Here is a 27495-nt window from a genome sequence, read left to right on the forward strand (position 1 = left end):
ATTTTCGAAGAATTTTTTTAGGATTCATCATTATTTTGTTGATGTTTTGGTTTCGAAGGTCGACGTTTTTTTCTTTCTCTCCATTATCTTTTGGCCTTTATGAACGTGATCAATGATAATCAATATGTGACTGATGTGGCACGTACACAAAACAACAAATAGACAACAAACATCACATCTCATTACAAAACGATAAAGGTTGTTTGTTATTATTGTGAAACAAATTTCATTAACAAACATTGTTTTGTTTTTTTGGTTCAATCTTTAAGATATTTATTTTCATTTACATCCATTGTTGATCGATATGTACAACTGAAAGATATAGCATCATTTCGTTGTGATTCTAAACATTTTAGATGACAACAACGACAGAATATATTTCTTAATGTTTCTTTAAATGCTTCACGAAATTCACGATTAAAATAAGCATAAATGATTGGATTCATTGCTGAATTTAGATAGCCAACCCAGAATAGGATATGTACAATAACTGTTGGTGTATCTGCATTCATTATGGTACTAACAACATACCAAATGAAAAATGGTAACCAACATAAAATAAATGCACCCATAATTATACCCAATGTTTTAGCTGCTTTATGTTCACGTTTCATTTTTGATATTGTACGTTTGGTCGGTGTTGATGAACCTGATTCTGGATCAGGATCACAATGTGAATTTCGATGTGATGATGTTGATTGAATCTGGATATATACATTATGATGATGTTATTGAAGAAACAAAATGAACGAATAAATCGTATAAATATTTGCAAACCAATTAAGATGATTAATCAACCCCAAAAAAAATGGATTCAATAATGATGAAACATAAAGAAAAATAGAGAAAAAGAAAAAAGAAAAAAGAAAAACATTAATATATTGAAAGTTATCAAGATTATTTTTTTGATTAATAATTAAACACAAGCGTAAAATTGTTTGGTAAATTTTTGTTTTATGTTTTGATAGTAAATATTCCATAGTGATGTTAAAATGTAATTTGATCATCATCTTTACTTAGCTAATTTTTCAAATGTTCTTTACTTAAATAATTAAATGAAATTTAGCTATTTTTAAAATCAATTTTGTACAAATTTGTTTTTTTTTACTTTAGTTTAATTCTAATGAGTTAAATTCCTTCAACAAAAAAAATGATACGTTCGATGAATCATTGAATTTTTCTTTTAGGATAAAATAGGGAATTCCAATGAAATTCCTCTTCATTTATAGAATTTTTTTTAAATCCAATTTGAATGATGTACAAAAAAACATGTTTGGTTAAATTCTTGTATTTTTTCAATGGTTAATGTACACATGTGATGTACTTTTTTTATTTACTTGTCATATTTGTTTTTCAAACAAAGTTGATCCATCGAAAAACAATAATACAAAAAAAAAAGAAAGAAAAAAGAAAAATCATCTTGAAACAAGCATCATCAATGAATCTCAAACGATAACAACAACAACAACAACGTTGACAAAATATTGTTTGTCGTTTGTAATTTGTAAATTTTTATATACTGAATGAAAATAACGGGTTTTTTTCACTTAAGCCGATCCGAGAAACAAAAATTCAAATATATGGCATGTATGTAAGCATGAATTTTCAATCAAACAAATTGTTGTTGTTGTTTTCAACGTTGATAATAATGATAATGATAATAGTAATTATAAGTTTTTTATTATACCCAATATTCTTTCTATATCAACAACAACAACAACAACAATTTTGATAGCAATCTTTATTGAATGCAACTTTTGATTATTATTATTATGAACAACCAGAACAACAACAACAACAACAACAAAATCGATGAATGAAGAGAAATTAACTTTTTTTATTATTTCTTCGTACATTCTACTGATGATAATGATGATAATGATAATTAACAATTTAAATATACAGAAATGATTGAAATGAGAGAATGCAGAAACAAAAAAAAACCATAAAAAACGAATTTCCATCATCATTCTGATAAGCGGTTTATATGAAAAAATTTGGAGAAAAAAACTTGAAAATGACCGTTATTTGTTAAAAAAAGCCCTTTTTCAAATTTTTTTTTCATATATAGACATCAATGAGCGAATTCAATCATCAACTTAATTTATGTTGTAAAAAAAACTATGGAATATTACTTTTTTTTCATTCACATCAAACGATCATATATATAGAATGAATATATCAAGCAAACGAAAAAAAAACTTGAAAAAACGTGTCGTCTAAATCGACACACGAGTGAATTCCCGAAAAAAAATGGTTGAAAAAAAACGAAATAATGTCAAAAACATCTGGCGATTGTTCATTAGTGGTGATGGTGGTGGTGATGGTGATGGTCATCGTGTTTTTCAAAAGAATTTTCAAATTTTACTTTTTTTTCTTTTTCCTTGGCTTGAATATTAATGTTAAAACGGGGAGAGAGAGACAAATGGAGGGGAGAAAAATTCCATAGAAAAAAAACGCATGAAATTTCATTTTACGATTGAATTTAATATTTTGTGATCGAATAATTTTTTTATTGAAAGAAAAAGAAAGAAATTTTTGGGTATTGTTTTTCATATTCAACTATCATATTGCATGTTTTATATGGCTTTAATCAATTGATTGTTGTTCTGGTTTGGGACACAGTTTGGCCTTTGATTTGTCGTTCAATGTTTGTTTGTTTGTTAGTTTGTTTTTTTTGGATACATTTCGATACATCAACAAAATAAATTAATCGATTCTTTTTAAAAAAATCAGTGATTAATTAATAATTTTTGTTTTTGCGTTCTCACAAAACAAAATATTTACATTAATCATAAAATGATTGCCAAAAACAAAAACAAAAAAATTTGATCAAACTAGGCGTTTTTTCCTTTTAAACTATCTTCTCTCTTTCCAAAACATTTATGAAAGAATTGATTGTCGGATTTTTCTTGTTTAGATGTTTTAACCAGCCATTTTTGTTTTCATTAAATGTTCAAAAAAAATGGCTGGAATTGATTGATCAAAAATAGAGAGAGAAATCCATCTCTTCCATCTTTTTTTTTACTTGGATTCTTTACATTTATTTCGATAGAATTTTTAATTAAATTATCATTTAGATCGAAAAAAAACGAAATTTGATCGCTTTTAATTTTTTTTCTTTCTTTCTTTCTTGGGACCTTTTCGTACATTATTTCGTCAATCTGTCATCACAATTCCATTTTCTTTTTAGGTTTTTTTTCTTTGGTTATAATAATGTAGATGATGATAATAATAATAAAAGATGAAAGTAGAAAAAAAAGCAAACAAAAAATCGATTTCAAAATCATTTTCGAAAATGATATCATATTTTTTTTTCTTATTTTCATTTATTCAGCAGTTTAAAACAGATCACAACATTATCATTATCAATTTTCTTTTTTTCGATTTGACAATCTTTATTGGCAAAGTAAAAATGGTGAGAATAAGAAAAATTCTTGCTGAGTGAAAATCATTTCAGTTTTTTTGGATCTAACAAACAAAATCTATCTCTGTATTTGTTGATCTTCAATCGGGTAAAAAACACATTTACACATTAACCCATTCATATCAATTTGATCATGATGACTTTATATATGAGAATATTTATTTCCCATTTTCGTTTTTTTGATTGCTTTAGTTTTGCATTGCATTTTAAAAAAAAAGAAGAAAATATATAAATTACAATTGAATTTTCCATTTCTATCATAAATATACATCATTTTAACAAACAAACAAACAAAAAGGAGAGAAAAAAAAAGATAATATGTTTTTGAACGAAATAGGCATTATATTTTCTGTTGTTGTTGTTAGTAAAATATATTCTATAAGATTCACATAATAAATGGGAAAAAATTTGAACATTGTTCATTGAAAATTTGTATTTTTTTTTTCTTCAGAATTCCATCGATGATGATGATGGCCTATTTTCATACAATGAAAGAAGAACAACAAGCAACTTTTTATTCTCCTATTCTTTTTCAATGGTCGGTCATTCATTGAATTTTCGCTTTTTTTCTGTTGAAAATGAAATAGAATATGCGGAATGTACAGAGAATACAACAACAAAAAACATGCAGTCATTTTTGTAGTTACATTTTTTTTTTTGTTTCTGCTTTTATTGAATGGTATAGAATGCTAATTCTGTTGACCAAATTCTAACTACAAAAATGCGCTTTTATATTGGCAATGTATTTTCTCTTCCTCCAAATATAATATTATGCTAACAAATTGAATCGAATCAAACTTTACGATTGAAATACGAAAAAAAATGAAAACGAAATCGAAAACTAAACATTTCCAAACAAACATAAACGTGGTACACACACTTGAACCTGATGTATTGAACGTAGAAAAACAAACAAACAAATTTGAATTCAATAGAATTTACATTGAAAAAAACCGGGGAATAAAAAAATCTTAAAGAATCAGAGTTGGCTTATGAACTTTATAACTTTAGCAGTAGTTGAATGATTGCAATTACTTCAGGCTTTTCAGGTAAAAACTTGGAAAAATTGAAATAAAAATTAAATCAACCATACAACAAGCCAATAACCATATTTATTCGATTCTGACCATAAATCGAAGTGTATTTTCGATGCAAAATAAAGAAAAAACCATTAAAAAATTTATGGTGAAAACAAAATTTGTAATCATATTTTATGAAGTTTTCATAACATTCAAAATCTAAGAATAGCAGAAAATAGTGGAAAACCATCAACAACAATTTTTTTCCAACATCACAGAATATATTTACAGAATGATAAGGAGAAAAAAATGAAAACTTCATTTTTTCAGATAATAATGATGATGGCTTTGAAAGAATTCAGTGATGAAGAAGAAGAAGAAGGAAAAAATTGCCTAAAGGATTTTTCATCATTTTTTCTTTCTCACTCCGTACAATATTCAATTGTCGTAGTCAACGTTGTTGTTGTTGTTGTTGTTGTTTTTCAATTCAATATCATTCAAGAATTCGTCGTAAACAACTGTCTTATTTCATTGACAATTTATTTTTTTTCATTTTCTTCAATTTCATTACAACAAACAGCCATTATTGCTTTGGGGCTAAAGTTTTCATTTTCATTTTCATTTTTTTCTCTATTAGGTTTTTTTTTATCGAGATAATTTTATTTTTTTTCTGTTTGGTTGGTCGATTTCAAACCATATAAATACCCGACCATCATTTATGTGACAATTATTTTTCGGTTTCCTCTCCTTGATTCTTTCATTGTCAACCAACCAACCAACCAATCTAACTAATTAATTGAGAGAGAATAAAAAAAAAGCCAGACAAACCATTTTCAAACATAAAACTAATCATTATCAATTGTCATTGTCAAATTTTTATCATTATCATTATCATCTGGCTCATTATTATGATGATTAGTTAGTTATGTAATGTAGATTTTTCCTTCTATTATTATAAATGTTATACCTAGATGCAATATTGGTATATTATTTTTTTTCATTTGATGAAAAGAATATAAATTGTCAAGAGAGAAAAAAATAATAAACATTTGAATAGAAGGAAAATCAATGATTGAAATGCTTGTAATCATAATTTTGTTGTTGTTGTTGTTATGTATGAATCTATCCTATTTATTTATTTATTTACTTGTAAATGTAAATAAAAAAAGAAAAGTATAAATTCAAGTATGTTTTTTTGTTGTTGAATTGAACCAAAGTTTGAAGCAAAGAATGAAACATCTTCATTCAATTTAAGTTTGATGTGATACAATGATGATGATGATGAATAGAGTATGATAAATTGGGACCAAAAAAAGAAAAAATGTTCACATAACAACCTTTCGAAATGTCGAATACATAGAAGATATTTGATATAGAAAACGAAAAAACTAAATAAATAAATACAGGAAAAACTAAATACGACAACAACAACAACAACAACGATGACATGTCAAAGAGAGAGAGAGAGAACGAAAAACCCATGACATTATTTTTAATTAAGAAGTTTCTTTTAAGTAAATGTGATGATATATATAACAAACATGTCGTTGATGAAAGATGAAAAAAAAAGAAAAGAAAATTAATTCTTCAAGATGTTAGAATCACGATAATGATAAATGAAAATGATAATAAAGCAAAGAAAAAAAAATCAATGTGGCAAGTAATTTTCCATTAATTTAAAGAAAAAAAAAGAAAGAAAGAATTATAAGTTGATTCTCTCTGTGTGTGTGTGTGTGTGTGTGCTGAAAGTCATATACGTTTATTATCAAAATCAAAGTTTTCAGTCTTTTTTTGTTTTGTTTGCAGCTATTCTCTTTTACAGAATTTTGTTATAGAATGTTCACTCTCTCTCTCTTTATTTTTCAGATTTTTTGTTTGTTTATTCGTGTTTTGATTACATTTCTGAATATTTTTTTTTTTGCAAAAAAATATTCAATTTCTTTTATACATTGATATTATTTTGAATAACTAAATCGACATTTATTCATTGTTTGATCATTTTTCATTCTTTTTTCTTCATTATCATCATTCAAACTATTTCGGTTGTTTTCAACCACTTCAACAGAATTGCTGTTTTTTTTTGTTTGTTTGTTTGAAAATCAATTATCGAAATTGACTTTCTCAAATGAAAAAAAGTGAAAGCCTTTCGTTTTCGAACAAAAAAAAATACTCATATCGTGCCAAAACAACAAACAACATTGATGATGACGACAATGATATCGACATAGACCTAGGTTTTTTTTGTTCTGGAAATTCTGCACAATCACTATTGTGGTTAACATTGAATTCATGATATATCATCAACATTATTATCAGTAGCAGGTGATCTGAACACACACACAAATGATCTTTCTAAAATGGAAATAATGAAAAAAAAGAGAAAATATATATAGATTTATAATCAGCAATGTTAAGGTAATTTTTCTTTTTCTTTTTTGCCATTCATTTTGGGTACATATATGATGAAAAAGGACACACTTGATACACGAGATTATTTAAGAAAATTTACTTTATTTTGAAATATGAAAATCGTACAAATTTTAAATTTTATCAATACAAAATCACATAAAAAAAACATAACTTTTGACTGACAACCAAAAAAACTCTCTGCCCAGATGTTTTTTTCTTCTCCTTTAAATACCGTCGATTTTCTTTTGTTTTTATGTCTTTAATTATGAACTTTAGTAAATTGTTTTGTTTGACATCACATCCCCCCTCGTTAATACAACTCTGGGCGATGGTCGGTGATTGTTGAAGATGCAAAGGATTTCGATATGTGATATTGATAAACAGATTTTGGTATAAGATTTTGATCGTATTTAAATTGTCATAGTTTCGTTGATTGGTAATTCACATCTCGATTTGTTCATTATTTGGTGCTTTAGCTGGTTTGGTTTTTCCGACGTGAATTTGTTGAATATGATCAGGTAGCTGGACATCGAACATCAAATTAGAAATTTTCTTCACAATCTTGAATGGTCCTTGGAATCGTTGTTCCAATCGTTCTTTATTTAGATCGCTCGAAAGATCAACGTAGACATAGTCACCTTCATTCAATGCTACTGGGTATTGTTTTTTTTCTAGTCTAATTTTCGATTTATTATGTTCGCGCTCACTTTTGTCGAATGCAATTTTCCTATCATTGACTAAGTTTCTATCGATGTAAAGATTATCTGGGTCTTGCCCATTTAGTAAATATTGTGGTGTAAATGTTGTTGAACTGTGTATTGTTGTGTTGTATTCATTCAAAACATCTTTGGCCAAGACGGACCAAGATCTGTTTGGATCGGAAAGTTTCTTGCATCTGAGACGTTCAACTAATGTCTGACCCACTCTTTCAATAAGACCATTGCTTTGTGGGTGAGCTGTTGGTGAATGAATCAATTCTATACCTCTTTCAGCTAGAATATCTTTGAATTGTTGTGATGTTAAGGAAGCGTACTTGTCAGTAAAAACGATTTTCGGCTTTCCATCCATGCAAATTTTGTCGATTAATTTTTTGTAATCTTTTGCCGATTGGCCACTAGATGTAATACCCCAAACGTATCTGGAAAATGCGTCAATCGCTAAATGAAAATATCGTAATTTAACTGGAGGTTCAGAAAAGCCACCTTTTGTATCGATGTGAATGATGGCAAATGGTTCTTCAGCTGGACCAAAATGACCGACTTCGCCATACTTTCGAATTTGTTTTTTACCTCTTTTGCATACGTCACATCCATTTACGATATCTTGAATGATTTTATTTTGACCGATACTGTAATATTTTGTCGAAAAATGTTTGTTCGTTTTGACAATACCTAGATGACCCTTTTCTATGTGAATTCTTTTTACTTCATCGATAGCTTGTTTTTCGGGTAGGTAGTATCTCATTTTTCCATTTCGTATTTTTACCAAATGTCGGTCATGCTTTACACATCCTCTAGGGGGTGTGGCCCAAAGTGGTTCATGGATTTTCTCCAATTCGCCTAACGACAAGATGTTTATTTCGAAATCTGGATTACGAGATAGATAATCAGCTTCTAAATTAGTTTCACCTTTGATGTAATCAATTTCAAATTCATATTGATTAAGGCGCATGGCCCAGTTCATAATTCTTGTGTTGATCTTTTTATGTGTGTTGATGTACTTCAATGGTTTGTGATCGGTTCGTATTAGAAATTTTCGACCGTACAAATAATGGTGCCAATATTCGATTGATTCGATTATTGCCAAGCATTCCTTTTCAGTGACCACGTAATTTTTCTGATGCTTCAATAATTTTCGTGAAAAATAACCGATTGTAATTTCTTCATTATCTTTTTTTTGTTTCAATACAGCACCTATTCCAATATCAGATGCATCGGTTATTACTATAGTGTTCAAGTTTGGGTCGAAAATATGAATTACTAAATCAGATGTTAAAATTTCTTTTATTTTCACGAACGATTTTTGCTTCTCTTCTGACCATTTAAATTGATGTTCTTTTTTCAATAAATCATAAAGTGGATCAAGAAGTTCGGTACGGTCAGGTATAAAACGGTGATAAAAGTTGATTTTACCAAGAAATCGACGTAATGTTTTTTTGTCATGTGGTGGAGGATAGTCAGTTATTGCAGATAAATTGTTATTCAATGGTCTAATCGTGTTTTTCGATATGAGATGACCGATATACGTCACACTTTTCTTCATGAAAAAGCATTTTGATTGTTTTAATTTCACATTTTCCTTTTTCATAACTTTTAAAACTTGGTCGATATGTTGAAGATGTTCATTTGTCGATTTTGAAAAAATTATAATATCGTCGATGTAATTGTGCGAAAATGTTGTCAAATTATTTCGTTTCAGGATGTTATAAACGATTCTTTGAAATATCGCAGGGGCGTTTTTGAGCCCGAATGGCATGACCTTCCATTGGAAGTGTTCATGCATCGTAACGAATGCAGTTTTTGTTTTGTCTTCCGGAGCAACTCGAATGTGGTGAAACCCGGAGGATATGTCAAGTGTAGAAAAGAATTCAGCATCCAATAATTTATCTTCGATATCTCGTATGTTTGGCATTGGATAACGTTCCGGAATCGTGATAGAATTTAATTTTCTGTAATCGATACATAATCTTGTTTTTTCACCTTCGTCCTTTTTATTGACCAACACCACCGGAAAAGAATAATTTGACGTCGATCGTTCAATTAAATCTCGATTAAGCAAATCTGTTATTTGATTATCTATTTTGTCTTGATCAATAGTTGATGTTCGATAAGCTTTTTGATTAATTGGAATATTATTTTCGAGATTGATGTAACAATAGTCACCAATAATTTGTCCAACCTCACCCTTTGATTGTGCAAATACTTCATTATGTTTTTTCAAAATTTCGTCACATGCTTGTCGATTGGTATCATCAATTTGGATAGCATTTGTTTCATTATTTTGCAGGTACTCACCTGGTATTTTAAAAAATGTACTGTCAATGAATTGTAATATATTTCCATGTGGATCACGGATTAGACTAAATATTGACATGGCGTCTACGCCTAGAATAAGATGGCGGAGACCAGGTAAAACGTAAAATTTTTGTTGTCGACTTTTAATTCCGATTTTTACTCTTGTTGTTACGGTACCAATTGCCATTCCTGTTGCCGCTGCTTGGTTGATAGGAATAGATTCGGGTTCAAGTACCAGTTTCAATTTTTCTTGTAGCTCAGTGTTCATTACACAATTTGTTGACCCAGAATCAAATAGAGCATGACATTCTGTCTTGTTGATGGTGATCAAAATTTTTGTTAATCCCTTTTTCGGTAAATTAATATTGTTCAATTCCGGTTGTGTTTGTCGTGATATCGGTGGAGCTGTCGGTTGAACATTTGTTGATTCTGTATTATTTTTATTTTCACAGATTGATGCTGGATGATCACCATTACATAAAAAGCATTTCAAAGGTCGGCGACAAGTTTGTGCGTTATGACCGTATTTCAAACATTTGTGACATCTATTTCGTCGATCAAGACTTTCTTTTCTTTCTCGTAGCGATAGTCTACATTGATTTGATCGATGGTCTTGTTGGCAAAAGATGCAATTTGGTCTATCACGATTTGGTGAATATCTTTGCCAATTCTGATTCCTATTTTGATATTGTCCATCGTACGAGTATCTTCTATCCGGATTATTCAAATTTACCATTTCAAGATTAAGACTTGTTGGGTTGATTCTTCTAGCTGATCGTATTTCTTCATGTTTGACAATATTGGCTATACGTTGATTTCTTTCTACATAATATCGCAAATCAGCCATGTATTTTTCACATCGCAAGCCGGTGTCAGCCAAGTGATCTGATGTTCGTAATATTTCCAATGGAAATTTACTACCGACAATGGACATAAATTCCGATTCCAAATAGGCATCGTTCATTTTATTCATTTTCAAAATGCCATATTTTTCTTGTACAACAACCAGATTATCAGTCATGGTTTTTAGATCCCATTCATTGGTCACCCTCGGTAAAGCTTCGAGTTTTTGCGATATTTCGGATCGAAGTGAAAAGGTACTTGAATAATGGTTTACCAATTTCAAATATGCTTGATGATAATCCAATATTCCTGCAATGATACCGCGGGGTTTTTCACCCAATTTTGATTTCAGTATCAATAATTTTCTTCCCGGTTCAATTCTGATATGATGAACTAATTCATCGAATGTAGAACGAAAATTTGGAAATTCTTCGAATGAACCATGAAACATTGGAATAAGATATTGGTACTTAATCATTATGTTTTCGTCATTTCTTCGATCTTGTACATGATATAAATTGTGATTGAAATTTTGATGATTATTCACTTCTGGTGGGATCATAAATGGTTGTGCTCCGATATTTTGTTGGTTATGAAATACTGGTTGAAACTGTTGTGGTAAATTATACATTGGATTGGTATTTGAAGGTTGTTGCGGAATATGAAATTCTTGTGGATTATATGTTGGTTGATTCATATTAAATGGTACACGAAAATATGGTTGATTATAAAATTCTGGTCGAAATTGTTGTGGAATATCATGTATTTGATTGGTGTTTGTCGATTGTTGCTGAACATGAGATTCTGGTGGTTGGACAAAATTCGTTGTTGCTTGTTGTTGGTCATTAGATTCTAGTGGTTTGTCAATATTCGATGTTGATTGTTGATTATCATTCGGTTCTGGTTGTTGGGTAGTATTCGGTGATGTTTGTTGATTTGCCGGTTTAACATAAATCACTGTAGGCGAAAATGCTGTTGCCATACTGTAGTTTGGTGAAGAAATCGATATTGGTGATTGATGCTGCGTGGTAATAATGGGTGCACTATCTTGTTGATTTTCGTTACGCTTCTTTTCATCATTCAATTTTCGTTTGATCGTGTCGATAATATTCATCAATGTTTCTTTGATGGGACTAATACTTTCACGATCCGGCAGATCTTTGATACCGCTTGCTTGCCATTTTTCATAATGATCATTAGCTGTGTTAATTATTTCTAAATAGTCTTGCGACCTGACTAAATTCTTTAAGCAATTATCCTGATTGATGTCGTGGCATGATCTAGCTAATGTATCTATTTTCCTATGAACTAAAGTGTATTCTAAAATTTCTGTCTTGTATTGATCAATTAATTCTTCGCTGGCTGTTTCGTTTGTCATGTTTAATGAATTTTGTTTATTGTGTAATTAGCAGAAGAAGGGACATTTGTGTACGCGAAATTTGATGCGATTTTCTTTGATGAATGATGAACACGATGGAAAAAAAAATTTTTAATCAGCTTCGATAAACTTGAAATTTTGACAATCTGAATTGATCAACGAAAGCGAAACCCACGATAACCACGATAATGAAGTACGAGAAGAAGAGAAAAAAAACTGCGACAACACTTTTACACTAAATTTGACACTGTAATTATCACAATACTAAAATGATGCTTTAAAAAAAAATCACAGTTGTTTTTACTTGACGAAAAAAAAATTTTCTACTATTGGAGGTTGATGAATTCAGTTTTTTCGTATCGATTCCGTCGACCGGACTTGGATACACTGATGATTCTTTTATCCTACTGGCTTATGATGAAAAAGGACACACTTGATACACGAGATTATTTAAGAAAATTTACTTTATTTTGAAATATGAAAATCGTACAAATTTTAAATTTTATCAATACAAAATCACATAAAAAAAACATAACTTTTGACTGACAACCAAAAAAACTCTCTGCCCAGATGTTTTTTTCTTCTCCTTTAAATACCGTCGATTTTCTTTTGTTTTTATGTCTTTAATTATGAACTTTAGTAAATTGTTTTGTTTGACATCACACATATATCCGACATTCTATACAATATTTTTTTGGTTCTAAACACCAAAAAAAAAAGTTCCAAAAATGTACCCTTATGGAAGGTATATATGTTTTGACTGACTGTATATATGTATGGATGTGTACGTTCAAGATATACAACCTAGAATATTTTTTTTTTTCATTTTCTTTCGGTGACTATTATTATTGTTGTAGCAGTGGAATATAGATGAATAGGATTCAACTCAATGATTCAATGATTCTGATGTCTACAATCTTGATATTTTACTTTTTTTTTGTTGGCTGCATTCTTTTCGTTTCAATTCCCATCTAATTTTTTTTACCTCTGATATTCATTACTTTTACAAATATACAAATGTAATGATTGAATGAATCAAATATTAGATAAGAGAATGAATAAAAAAAAATAATTTTCCTCTAATGAAGTAGTAAATGAGGCAAATAAAATGAGAAATAAAAAGAAGATGATGATGATGATGAAAATTAATGAAAACAACAAAAACAACAACGAAAACAGCTATTGCTGATTGATGAATTCATGATGAATAAGCAATTGATGAACATTGAACATAATAAAGATTGAATGAATGTTAGAATAATTCAAATGAAAACCCAAATTTTGATTTGTTTTTTCTTTTCTTTTATTTTCTTCTTGTTTGAATCATAATCATTTTCTTTTTTTTGACAAGGTTTTCCGTACCAAAAAAACTATTCAAATCTAACAAATTTGATTATCATTGGAAAATACATACATACATACATAGTTTTTCATTATTATAACAATACACAGTGTATTTTATGAATGAATGAATGAATGAATGAAAATAAACGATTCTATGTATGTATGCATGCTTGCATTTCATTCATTTATTCATTCATTCAAAATCAAAAAAACAAGAATCAAATCAAATTAACCAAATGAATGAATGAATGAATGAACGTAGCGCAAAATGATAATGACAATACACACACACACACACACACATACCAACAATATGTGTAGATGATGATTCTTGAAACATTTTTGATTTTTGATTTTTGTTTTCTGCATTTTTTTCACATATAATTTGGTCTATACAATTTGAATGGGTTTTTTTGGCGGTGGTGGTGGTGGTTATATATTAATAGGAATACATTGCAGCAAACTTTGAACTTTTATTCTGATTTTTAGTTGCTGTTGAATTCTGTTTCTTGTCTTTATTACGTGAATGTTTGTAAATAAATCCTCTTTTTTTCCACAATATTTACGTGATACATTTATGAGAAAACAAAAACAAATCCAATCAACCGATCCAAAAAAAAAGAAAATATTAGAATCATTTCAAATAGTGATGAAAGGAAAGGTAGAATGTAGGTGAATGATTTCTATATATATGAATGGAAAAAAAACCATCACTCTGTATCAATCAAAAACCGATAAACAAACAAACAAACAAACAAAAAACTCATAAGATACAAATAAACAAACAAACAAAAAACTCATAAGATACAAATAAACAAACAAACAGAAATATCAACAGAAAAAAAATGAAAAAATAAAATTGTCTACAGCCGGAAATTGAGATTTTCATAACACTTATGATGATGATGATGATTTGATGTTTTCATATTTATTCTATTTTATTTATTTTGACCATCAATATCATATATTTGGGCATTGAATTGAGAAGCAAAAAAAAAAATAGGAAATGTAAACTTTTTTCTTCTACTTCTTCTTCACGTAACAAACAAATAGATTGAAGAAATTATTTTTATTTTTTCCATTATACATTTATCTATCGATTCGATTCAAATGCTGGTCATATAAGAGTGATTCCCAAATGGATTCAGCTATTCATTCACTGGACTTTTTTTTTGCTTTGGAAATTCTTTTTTGCTGCTCTTTTAAAATTGAAATTTACTGTCAAAAAATTTTATTTTATTTTATTTTTTTAAATAGAGTTTGTAAGAAATGTCAAAAAATTGTTTATAATAATAATAATAATAATGATCATCATAGTCATCCGTTGTTGACATTTTGTTGTCAATGTACTGGTCACTGAATTTAATTTGAAATTCATTTGGAATTTTATTCTTTGTGATCTGTTTACAATAGATTCGTTCTGAATGAAAAAAAAATCATTCAAACTCAATACAAAACATCCAGCCAGATCAATCAACAATCATCAAATATAATAATAATAATGATAATGATGGTCGATATTTGTTTGTTTGTCTGTTGTAGATATTTTCCCCATATATATGATAATTTAAAATGGTAAACATATGAAAGAAGAAAGAAAAAAAAATATTGGACCTTTGTTATGAGTGATGATAATAATAATGGATGTGTATGTAGGAAGAATTTTCAATTTACACAGCTTCCCAGCTATCATAGCATTTACTAATAACATTCAATTTTTTTTGAAATAGAATGGTTGAATGACAAAAAAAAACCTTGCCTTCTTTCAATTCTATATTAACAAGTAATATATACATTCTGTGTTTACATTCATTAAAGAATTTTTCAAACAGAAAAAGAATATAACAATGATAAAGTGATGTGTATACGCACTCCAAAGAAAAAAAAGAGAATCTGGTAATGTATTATTCCAGGTGTTAATTAACAGCTTTGACTTTTTTTATATCATTCATTTGTTTAGCTGCTTTTTTGTTTTGTTTTTGTTATGCCTCTTCAAAATGAGAATAAAACAAAACAAAACAGAAAAAAAGAGTAAAAAAAAATTCACTTTTGTAAATGATTCATTTGATCATTTGATTTTCTTTTTGTTTCTATTTTGGTATTCATTAAATTTCTCGTTTTCATTGTTTTTAGTCAGAAAAAGAAAGAAAAAGAAAAACAAGATTGTCCTATTCGTTCAAACCATTTATTGCAGTGTAGTATATTTGCTTATAAATTTCATTTGATATGCATGAGCTTGAATAATAATAATACCACATTTCTGTTATTTTTGCTAATCATCATTATCATATCACTTACAGTGCATAAAATAAAATGTCAATTTTCCAATATGAAAACAAAAACCTGGTGAGAATATTCTTGTTGTTGCTGCTGTTGTTGCTATCAGATCGAACAAAGCTGTAGGGAGAAAATTGGAATTGATATGAATTAATGACGAAGGAGACGACCTTTTTTTCGATTCAATCATCTCTAGTTGTTGTTGAGGTTCTAGCTTTTGGTTATTTTCACAATTCCCCCCCTCCTCAAATCGAAACACAGAAATAAAACCAAAAAAAAAGATTTTTTTTCATTATTTTTCCTATGTATAATTCTCAAGTGTTCGATGAATATAATTTAAACTAAAATATTTACCAAATTTTGTTTTATTTGTTTGTTTTCTGGTTCATCACCACCATCAATTCTTCTGTTTTTTTTTTGGTTGATGTTTATTTGATTCAGAAACAAACAAACAAAAAACAAATTTTGGTTTTGTTTGCAAACAAACCAAAATAGAAACGAAAAAACCACCAAAATTGGGAAAAAAACAAATCTACATTAAACATACAGCCAATATGTTTTTCATGTTCCAATTTTGTTCATTTTTCTCTCTCCCTCTCTTTAGTTTTTTAGTACATTCAAGTAGATTGATCTAATACAATAATAATAAACCTTAAGGCTAGGATTTTTTTTCTGCTGTTGTTCAACACACACATCCTAAACATATTTGGATGTTGTTTAGAATGAATATTACAACATCAATATATCATGATATGAATAAGATCAACCAACCAACCAACAAAATAGAGAAAAAGTTTATTTTTTTGTATGTTTTAACAAATTATTTGTTTGTTTGTTTGCTTGATTTTTGAAGCAGCAAAAGTCAGCATTTTTTTTTGTCAAGAGAAATAAGATTCTTGAAAGAAAAAACTCCAAAAAAATTTTCCAAAAGAATTGATATGAAATTTTTTTAAATAATAAAAGCTAATTATGTTGAATGAAAAGGAAAAACGACAAAATATGAAAACAAAACAAATAATAAAAAAAATTTGAAATTTAAATAAATAAAGAATCTTATTTGATTCAATGAAAAATCATTTTTTCCTTATTGTGTTAGACGTGTGATGGTGGTGGGTGTATGAATGAATGAATGAATGAATGAGTGAATGTATTTGACAGCAAAACCCATCATGGAATAATATCCAAAACAATCAAGATGAATAAATGCATTTCGTTTTTTTTGCTGTTTCGCTGCATCCATTTCATTCATTCATTCTTATCATTCAACTAAAAGCTAATTTCAAAATCGACCATCATATAATTCGAGTTTATTGAATTTTTTTCGTTTTGTTCTTCTTTCTTTCGAATCAATTTTCACACTTTTGTTGTTGGTTGGTTGGTTGGACCGGATCTATAATTGTTTGTTTTGTTGGAAGCACTCCAGTAAACGCATTGCCCACTAACTTTGTTTTTGTTTTCTTTAATATTTTTATCGGATTTTTTTAAAACATTAATATTTTCTTATTTTATAGTTTATAATAACAAAAACAGAAAATCCTGCTAAACAAACAAGCCGGAAAAAAAATGAAAGGAAAAAGAAATATACATTTTAAACAACAAAACCAAGCTGCTATAATAAAAACAACAGCAACAACAACAATCTTAAAAACGATAACCAAAAAAATAAAAAATGTTGTCTCCTGTCTCACTTTGGTTCTCTCTCTCTCTCTTTGTGTGTTTGAATTGATTAAGATGAATTCGAATCCATTATGAAAATGTCTTTTATTTTCTGTTTTTTGTTTGTTTGTTACATTTTATTTCTCGAGAAATTTCTCCCACTTTATTCTGAATAGTTTTTTTTCAAACAAAAAAACTTTGGTCCTATGTCATTTTATTCGCATTTTTTTTCGTTTTGACATTACTGTTTTTTTCTCGAAAAAAATAGCTTTTTTCTGGTGGTATATATAGTGGTATCATCAATTTGTTTCCATTCTCTCTTTTCTTCATTTTCAATCTCATTCAGGCTTTTGTTTTTTTTTCTTTGGTTTGAAAATTGGGAAACAAATGGAAATGAATTGGTTTGTCGATTGGTTGGTTCGTTGACTAGCTGATTCAATGGATGGATAGATTGAATGAATGGAATAAATGAAATAAATGATAGAAAAGTTTTTTGCAATTCTTTTCCCAACCAAGAATCTAACTGTGAAACAAAACAAAAAATCTTTCCATTTCGATCATTAGAAGAGAAAATGATGAAACTTTATTTTGTCAAGAAGCAAAACCAAAACATAAATATAAATTTATCAACATTATATTTTGATTTGATCATCATCATTATCATTATCGGTTATCAATAGTTAAAATGTTTTTGAAATTCATATTTTCTTTATTATCATTGAATTCGAATCAAATGATTAGTAGTAGTGGTTGTTGTTTTTGACTGAATTAATCAACATTGATTCGAATTATGTTTGGATCAATTGAACCATATAAACAAAATATTTATTCCATATTTATACACTTGTCTTTTCAATCCAACTATGTTTATTTTGTCGATTTTATTTAGCGTAAATAGTATAGCGGAATATATTTTATGTGAAGCCATTTTTTTTTGGCCAAGTTAAACATTAAACGAAGAAGAAAATTAGATGATAATTTATGGTTATGTTAAAGAACATTTCATTTCTTTTTTTCTATCATCCGTTCATTCATTGAAGTAAGCAATGTAGAAAATAAATGAAAAAGTGTGGTGTTTAGATTGATTTTCACTTATATCAGCCAAAATATTCAATATTTTTGTTTTTGTTTTTGTCGTCGATCTTCGAAAAAAACGATTTAATTATTGCAAAAGTAATGAATAAATAAACAACGAAAAAATTGCAATTCTTAATGTTGCTAAAGCAAAGAAAAAAAAATACATTTTTTCCCTATAGATAAATTTAGATGTTTTTGTTTTTCTACATGGTTTTTCAAATCACTATTTCTACAAACAAAAAAAAACTACCATCATCGTTAACCAATCATAAAGTTATTTTTCAACCAAAGATTTACCAAACCGGATGATTGTTTTGGAACATTATTCTTGTTTGATTTGAAACAAATCTGACAAATTCTGTGAAGGAAAAAAAACTAAGTGAGCCAAATGGCTGGTTGGTTGGTATATATGGCGATTCCGGGTCGTTTTATTCTTATAATGATTATTATTATTACTTTTTTACTGTTCCTTATTACTTTTTTACCATTAAAGTCATTATTATTAAATATCCATCTTATTTCTTTCAACTTTTTTTTCTCTCTCTCTCTTACTTTATCTCCTATGAGAATACAACTTATTAGTATTGTGTTTTTTTTTTCTTCTTTTTTTTTAGGCTTTCAAGATGGACCTAGACATCATTTTCAATGTACATCATTGGATGTGGATCCTCATAAATTTTCATTTGTTTACGTTATATATAAACATCAACAATGATGATCATCAAGAATCCAAAAAAGCTTTGAAGACAGACAAAGTGGCCTCATCATTTTTTTTTTTTTGTATTCTTATTTTTCGATTGTATTCCTTTTCTTTTTAATTTCATAAAAAATTTATCAATTTTTTCATTCATTGTTCATATCATTATCAAACAAAAAAAATTTTGATATAAATCTGTCCAAGATAAATTCACCAATTTTAATCAAAAAAGCCATCTTCTATATTATAATAGACAGACAAAATCAACGTATATGTAAATACTAACCTGAATAACATTATTTTCCGATGTATTTGAATGTTTTGGAGCATTTAATCGACTAGTTGCACCATCTTCATCCGTATTATTATTATTATTGTTGTTGTTGTTATTATTTATATTATTATTATTATTATTATTAATAAGACGATTTTTTTGATGTTGTAAATGATGATGATTAGTCTGATTGGCCATTTGTTGTGTACGATAGATGAATTTTTCTTGTTTAATTGCTTCACGATAGATTTTATAATATGCTGATAACATTATACTACACGGTAACCAAAATGATATTGTTGATGATATTAATGCATATGGAATATTAACAACCCATTCACATTGATCTGAATATAATTTTCGTTGTTCCATTGCTTCAGCTGTAGTATAAATACCGGTAAATATTGGTATATAGGAGATCAATGCTGATAAAATCCAAACACAAGTTAACATTATTGCTACACGTTTACCGGTCACTTTCATTGGATAATCTAATGGTTTTATTATTGCATAATAACGATCATAACTAATACAAGATAGATGCATAATTGATGCTGTTGAAAATAATACATCACAACTATTCCAAAAATCGCACAAAAATTGATTAAATATCCATCTTTTACTGATAACAACTGATGCATTGAATGTCATTGCAAATAATGCAACTAATATATCAGCAAATGCTAATGATACGATAAAGTAATTGGTTGTAATTCGTAGACGATGATGCCTATATATGTAAACATAATAAATAAAAACAATATTATTAAAATGAGATTTATAATAATACAAACAAACAAATTAAATATCGTTATCTTTCTTTTTTTTCATTTTTTCTCTTTGTAATTCAATCTCAATTCCTGAACAACAATAGAAATTCATGAAAGACAACCAAAACAAAAAAATTGCCTTTCATTGAATGAAGATGATAAATTGAATTGAATTAAATTTTTCAAAATTAATAACAATGTATTTCTGATGGTAGTTAAAATTGGGCTATTTTTAATGGGATATACATATTTTTTTCGGTTCAATATTATTTTTGTTCAATTCAATTTTCATTCAATAATATCATTATTATTGTTATCGCTTGCTATTTATTCGTGTAGGGTAAATGTCTATATATGTTTTCAGTGAACGATTTCAATCAATCCGGTCTGTATATGTTGATTTCCGATTCATGTCTATTCAATCAAACAAGCTGACGGTTACAACAAGAAAAAAAAAGGAAGAAAAAAGGAAAATACAATCACAACGCCGCTGTCTTTCATATACAATTGACAATTGACAATTGAAATAACCGAAAAAATAAAAAATAAAAATATCCCAAAATCAGAATCTCAATCTTATATCAAACAAACAGAAAACAGTCAAACAAGTACACGAAAGAAAGAGAGAAAAAAATAATGTCAGAAATATCCAATAATGAAAAAAAAAGAAAAAAAAAGAATATATCCTTCAACCAAACATTATAATGAACTTGGATTCTGGTTCTTGTTGTTATTATTATTATTCTTCTACTATCATCATTCAAACAAGCAATAAAAGTCATGCTCTAATTATTTGAATGTACCATATATATGTTTATTATTATTATTATTTACAGTCATTTCAATAGAAGATATATATATTTTGTCAATTGCTTCAATTCAATTCAATTCAATTCATTTTATTTTATTCGTTTATTCGTATGAATGAATTTAGATTGTTTGAATGATGATGATGATGAACGTGATCAAAAATTCTTGGTAAACATACATATGTACAGCAATATCATTTAATGATAAAGGAAATGAAAATTTCATATAGTAAAATATTGATGGGAAAGGAAACTTGTTTTTTTTATAGAAATTTAAACGATATAGAATTGAAAAATAAACCACAAAATGACCATATGTAATTTCATTACTTACCGAAAGACAGCAATAATAACAAGAAGATTACCAAATATGGCCGAAAAAATTATGGTACCCAATATTAAAAGTTTGAGCACAAAAATCACAATATCAACCCAATCACTAATCATTGGTTCAATTATTTCATTATTATCACTATTCATAATCATCATTGGTAATGAATTTGCTGTAGCTGTTGTTGTTGCTATTATTGAATTTGCCGATGATAACGATGATAGATTATGTGAAATTGAATTAATTGTTGTTGTAAACATTGCTGTGGCAGTATCTAAACTTGAATCAATCATATTTGATAATGATGGTAATAATGTTACCGGTGAATTTATAATAGATGATGGATCATTATTATCGATAAGATGATTGTACATAGTATTGCTTGATTTATGTAACAGAAAATAATCATCAGTATCATTATGTGAAGATAATATTGTTGTATTATTTAATTGAAAATTTGTTGGTGAAATTGTTGTTGCTGTTGCTGTTGCTGTTGTTGTTTGACTGAGATAAACAGTTGGAATAATACTTGCATTTAATGCTGTACGAAATATACGATCAATAATTGTTGATGGTAATAAACTAGATGATGATGATAAATATGATGTTTTTTGATGATGATTTTCATTTTCATTATTATGATAATTGCGATATTGATTATGATTATGATGAAAATTGATTGATGATGACGGTGAATGATCAGAATCACTTGTTGTTGAAAAATCAAAATTGTTTGAATTGATGAGCATTTTTTGTGGTCGATTCAATGAAATGGAATCTAAATTATCATCCAGAATAATTTCATTCATATTATTAATTAAATCATTATTATAATTTTTTACATTATTATCATCATCATCATCATCATCATCATTATTATTATTATTATCAATATTATGAATAATATTCATTGATTGAGATCGTTGTTTGTTGTTGTTATTATTATTTATTATAATTGGTCGCATAATTGTACGCATTAAACGTATTAAATGTCCATCTTCATTATTATCATCAACATCGTTATTTGAATATATCATATTTTCATTGTTATCTTCTAATATGGACGGTAAGAAATTGTTTGTATTATTTTTGAATAAATGTATAATAGTTCCTTCATCTTCAATTTCATCATATTCATTATTGATATTATTATTATCGTTGAAATTAATTTCATTATCATTCAAATTCATTTTGTTATTGTCCAAAATTTCATTATCATCAAAATCAATGTCACTAAAATCTTCATCATAATCATCAACATCATAATCATTGTTATGTTGTATGAATGAATCTATGGACGGTGATTGAACTGGTCGATTTTGATATAGATGTGAGGGCTTTCTATTCGATGATGATGATGATGATGATGATGATGAATATCGAAATAAACGATTAAATAACGATTTTGGTATCAAATCTGTGAGCATATTCGACATTTCACCATCATTTTTATCAATATTATTATTATTATAACTGTGATTTACAACATTATTTGGATTTTTGAAATTTTCACTTATTGTTGTTGATGATGATGATATTGTTGGCTGTTTGGAAGCTTGACTGATATCTGAAATTTGACCAGAATTTAATGACGAAGTTGAAGAAGAAAAATCTGGATGATAATGATGTTGGTGGTGATGGTGATGATGATGATGATGATGATGAGGATGGAAATTATTTTTTGAAAAAGAAGAAAAAGTGGAAGAATCACCCGTTATAATATTTGAAGTTGAAGAAGTAACATGCGATGATGATGATGATGAAGAATTGACAAGATTGAGCGATATTCTTTGGATCCCAACATTTGGAGTAATAGAAGATTGAGTTAAAAATAACTCTTTGTCACTGATGTCACTGTTGATGCTATTATTATCATCATCCTCATCATCGTCATCAACATAAGAAATTTCAACATCGAAATCTTTTTCATCATCATCATCATCATCTCCGTTGAATGTTTTGGCCATAGGTAATGAAAATGTTGACAACGATAATGTTTTCATGTTATCCGTACTTATTCTTGGCATTGTCATCGACATTGAATTATTTATTGATGTTGATGTTGATGTTGATGATGAAGATAAAGATTTCGAAGCTCTTAAACGATTTGAATGTATCGATTTATTTGATTTCAATGATTTACTATTATGATATTGTTGATGATTAAGATTATGATTAAGATTTCTATGATTTTTTCGATTAAGGTCATGATGTTTATGGACGAACATTAATGAATTTGAATAATGTTTTGGATTATTATTATTCTCATCATTTTTTTCATTATCATCATTATTATTATTATTATTCAAACAATTCACACATTCATCACTATTGTTTAGGTCGATTTCATTATCATTATCAACATTGTTTTGAGCAATTAAAAGCTCAGGCTTTATTTGTTTATTATTATTATTATTATTCATTGTTGATGAAGATAAGATTCGCCGACGACGACGATGATTATTATTATTATGATTAACATTAACTTCATTAACAAATAACGAATAAGGATATGATGATGATGATGATGATGGTTGTTCAATAACTGTGGATTTATTTTTCATTTTTACTCTTTTCCATTTTGAAATCATTTTTGTTTTTGTTTTTACTTTAACTAAATTTGCCTCTACATTTGTATCTTCTATCATATTCATTGAATTTATGCCTGCCGACATATCGTTATCGACAAATGATTTTTTTGTTGTTGTTGTTGCCGTTGTTGTAGTCATAGTCGTCATCATCGTTGTTGTTGCTGCATCAATGTTTGAAGCATTTTGTTGATTCTTCTCTTTGATTTTATTCATTGTCGTCGACGTTGATGATGATGATACATTGGTTGCATCTAAAAATGATATTCTAGTAGCAGCAGTGGTAGAATTATCCATAATTGTATGATTTGTTAAATTAAATGATTTGGCCATTGATGGTAATAATAATAACGATGATGTTGATGTTGATGGTGTTATCAAATTTGGCATTGCTAAAATCGTCGTTTTTAATGTTGAGGCTATTGATGATGATGATGGTGCTGAGATTCTTGATTTCAACAATTTTTCAATTGAAGTCGATGTTTGAACTGATGTTGATGATGATGCTGAACAGGCGAATGGTGAATCAAATAATGTGATTATAATTAATATGAATATTAATAAATAGGACCAAACATATTTAATATTTGATGATGATGATGATGAGCATGGACGTTGTAGTAATGATGATGATGATGATGATGATTTTAATGCTGTTGGACGTATGAATGTTGTTTCAAATGAATTAGAATTTTGATGTTCTTGATTATTGCCATAAAATTGACGACAAACATTTGAATTAATAATATTTTTATCAGGATTATTTGGATGATGATGATGATGATCGATGGAAGCAAATGTTGAAGATGATGTATTCGATGATGATGATGATGATGATGATGATGAGAATGAATTACGATGAATATTTTGGTTAGTTTTGTTATCTGTTGCGAATAAATTATATTCACTTTTTGATGTGGTTAAATTTGAAATTTTTGTCGATTTTGAATTTAATAATGTTGATGATGATCGAAATGAGGATAATGATTGAACAGACGACGATGATGATGATGATGATGACGATTCATTTACGTTAATTCCGTTGAATATATTCAATGGTGTTTCAAGAAATGTCAAAAATTTTGATGCAAAAGAATGTATTTGTTGTCGATCATCGTTGTTATGGTATCGTTTTTTGTTGTTGATAATATTGGCTATTGCCTTTGGCTTCAATAATTCGAATTTCAAATGTTGTTGTTGTTGTTGTTTCAATGAATGGAACGTGATTTTATTAAATTTTGGATTTTTCTCTTGTCTTTCATCACAGTCATCATCAATATTCTTATGATTGCAAAAAAATTGTTGTATATCATTTTTTGATAATGTCAATGTTTTGACAAATGTACAATTATCGTTATCTTTAAAGTTATCACCAAAATCATTTAGTTGTTTTAGAATGAACAATTTTTTGGAAAAATCAACACAAGAATCATTATTATTATTATTATTATTTGTTAATTGCAATGACGTTATCTGTTGTTTTTGTTTTTGTTGTTGATAATTTTTTTCACAAACAAAACAATAATAATCATTTTGAATGTAAACAGTTTTTCTTTGAAAATTAGGGAATTCCGAAAGCAATGTTAATTTTAGAAACAATGAAACTTCATCACCTATGATTCCGTATGTTGAATTGTTATTATTATTATTATTATCAGAAAAACTTTCACAAAATACACAATCACAATAACAATCACTATGATAACAATAACAATTATTTGACAATATTAATGATAATTTATTTTCGATTATTTCATCAAATTGATCATTATCATTGATAATATAAAATTGTTTATTTAATTTAAAATTATTCTCATCAACATAATCATCATTATCATTGTTAAGGTTGTTTATCAATGTTGATGATGATTGTAAATGTTTTCTTCGTCGTCTACGACGATGATAATGTTGACGATGTTGGCGACAAAGTTTGTTTTCTATTCGTTTTTGTTGTTGTTGTTGACAAAATTCAAAATAATTATTTTCATGGTCATCATTTGAATCAATTTGATTATTATGATGAGAATTTAAATGTTCACATTGATTATTATTTGATGAAAAAATTTCCTGAGGCTTTTCAAAATATTTATTATTATTATTATTATCAATGTTAAGGATTCCTTTAAATCCTGTCATGATATAATAAACAGAATCGATAACATTTTGATGGGATTGGCCATCATCATCATGATAATCAATGATTTTATCATCTTGTATCCATTGATTATCACAAATTTTATCATTATTATTTCTAACAAAATTTATCTGACATTTGAAAACTTTTTTAATCGTCTTCGTCGTTGTTATTGTTGTTGTTGTTGCTGCTGCTGGTGGTGGTATCGTGATTAATGATAGCGAATAAAATGACCGATCAAATTGAATGGGCGCCAAATTGATTGAATCGTTTGAATTTTGTTTTTGTTTAATTTTTTTCAAATAAACATTATGATGATTCTCATTCCATTCTATCCTATTCGTTGATTTTGATGATAATGATGATGATGATGATAACCTGCTACAATATCGATGATTATGATAATGATTTAGTTGATCATCAAAAATTGCTGAATTTTTCTTACAATATCCAAAATTTATGCCGCTACCGACTATAACATTGAATCGAATCTGATCATGATCATAATGATCATCATCAACAACAACAACAACATAATAATCATGATCATCATAGTCATTCAAGTAACTGAAATCAAATTTAGCGTCGGCGTCATTGACGGCGCCAAACTGATTCTGATATTTTTTATGATCATCGTAGCCGTATTTTTTGTGGTGTTGGTGGTGGTGGTGGCGGTTTTGGCTATGGTTTTGGTGTCGATGAATACCGAAATCTAATGTTGTAACTTTATTGTTGTATTCGTTGATGCTGCCATTATTCTGACTATCATTGCTGGAACAACAACTATAATTTATGCTTCTTCTTTTTCGTTTTCGTTTGTTTTGTCGAAATTGTGAATACGAATATTGTTCATATTTTTGTAGTGAATTTATAGTTACTGGTTTGATACTTTGATTATATGGATTCATTTTCGTGGGTGTATACAATAATAGTGTCGACAATAATGATAAATGGTTAATAGTAGAAGCATCGATATGAAAATCACTGTGATTCTTTTGATTCTGTTTCCAGAAATTTTGGCTCTTCGTTGACGATACCGTTACTTTTGTTGTTGTTGTTGTTTTTGGCCTAATAATTCCACTTTTGTGCATGATTTCATCCATAGCATAAAGAATCGTCCTTCGATACTTTTGATAATAATTACGATGATGATGATGATGAATCGAGTTTGCCGTCGAACTATCATTATTATTCATCAGTTGTTGATAATCATCATTGTCCATAATTATCATTTACATTAGATCGAAACTAATGTTTGATTATATAAGAAATGAATGACCAATAAATGTTTCGTGCACCAGAATAATTTTTTATTTTTAATATTTGATTTTTGGATTCTTTTTTTGAATGATCAGGTCGGAATTCCGGTTAATGGTTGAATTTTCCAACAAAAAAAAATGAATTCAATCTAAATTTATTACGAATAATAGAAAAGAGAGAGAAAATTA

At 28.0% G+C, this 27495-nt stretch overlaps 2 protein-coding genes across 2 annotated transcripts; both read right to left on the bottom strand.

The window, feature by feature from the left end:
• On the bottom strand, positions 1-27424 carry LOC113793567 (uncharacterized). Its single transcript, XM_027343616.2, has 3 exons — positions 21329-27424; positions 19428-20145; positions 1-704 (listed from the first exon to the last, which is right to left on the bottom strand). Exons 1-3 carry the CDS (start codon positions 27277-27279, stop codon positions 258-260), a joined length of 7116 nt encoding a protein of 2371 aa, XP_027199417.2. The 5' UTR covers positions 27280-27424; the 3' UTR covers positions 1-257.
• LOC142644864 (uncharacterized) lies at positions 9954-12747 on the bottom strand. Its single transcript, XM_075819440.1, has 2 exons — positions 9991-12747; positions 9954-9959 (listed from the first exon to the last, which is right to left on the bottom strand). Exons 1-2 carry the CDS (start codon positions 12088-12090, stop codon positions 9954-9956), a joined length of 2106 nt encoding a protein of 701 aa, XP_075675555.1. The 5' UTR covers positions 12091-12747.
• Positions 27425-27495: the final 71 nt, after the last annotated feature.

The sequence above is a fragment of the Dermatophagoides pteronyssinus genome, unplaced genomic scaffold (genome assembly GCF_027571235.1).
Source record: "Dermatophagoides pteronyssinus isolate colony J.1.1.1.1 unplaced genomic scaffold, Derpt_VIB-CSIC_2022.12 sq0001, whole genome shotgun sequence".
Lineage (NCBI taxonomy): Eukaryota > Metazoa > Arthropoda > Arachnida > Sarcoptiformes > Pyroglyphidae > Dermatophagoides > Dermatophagoides pteronyssinus.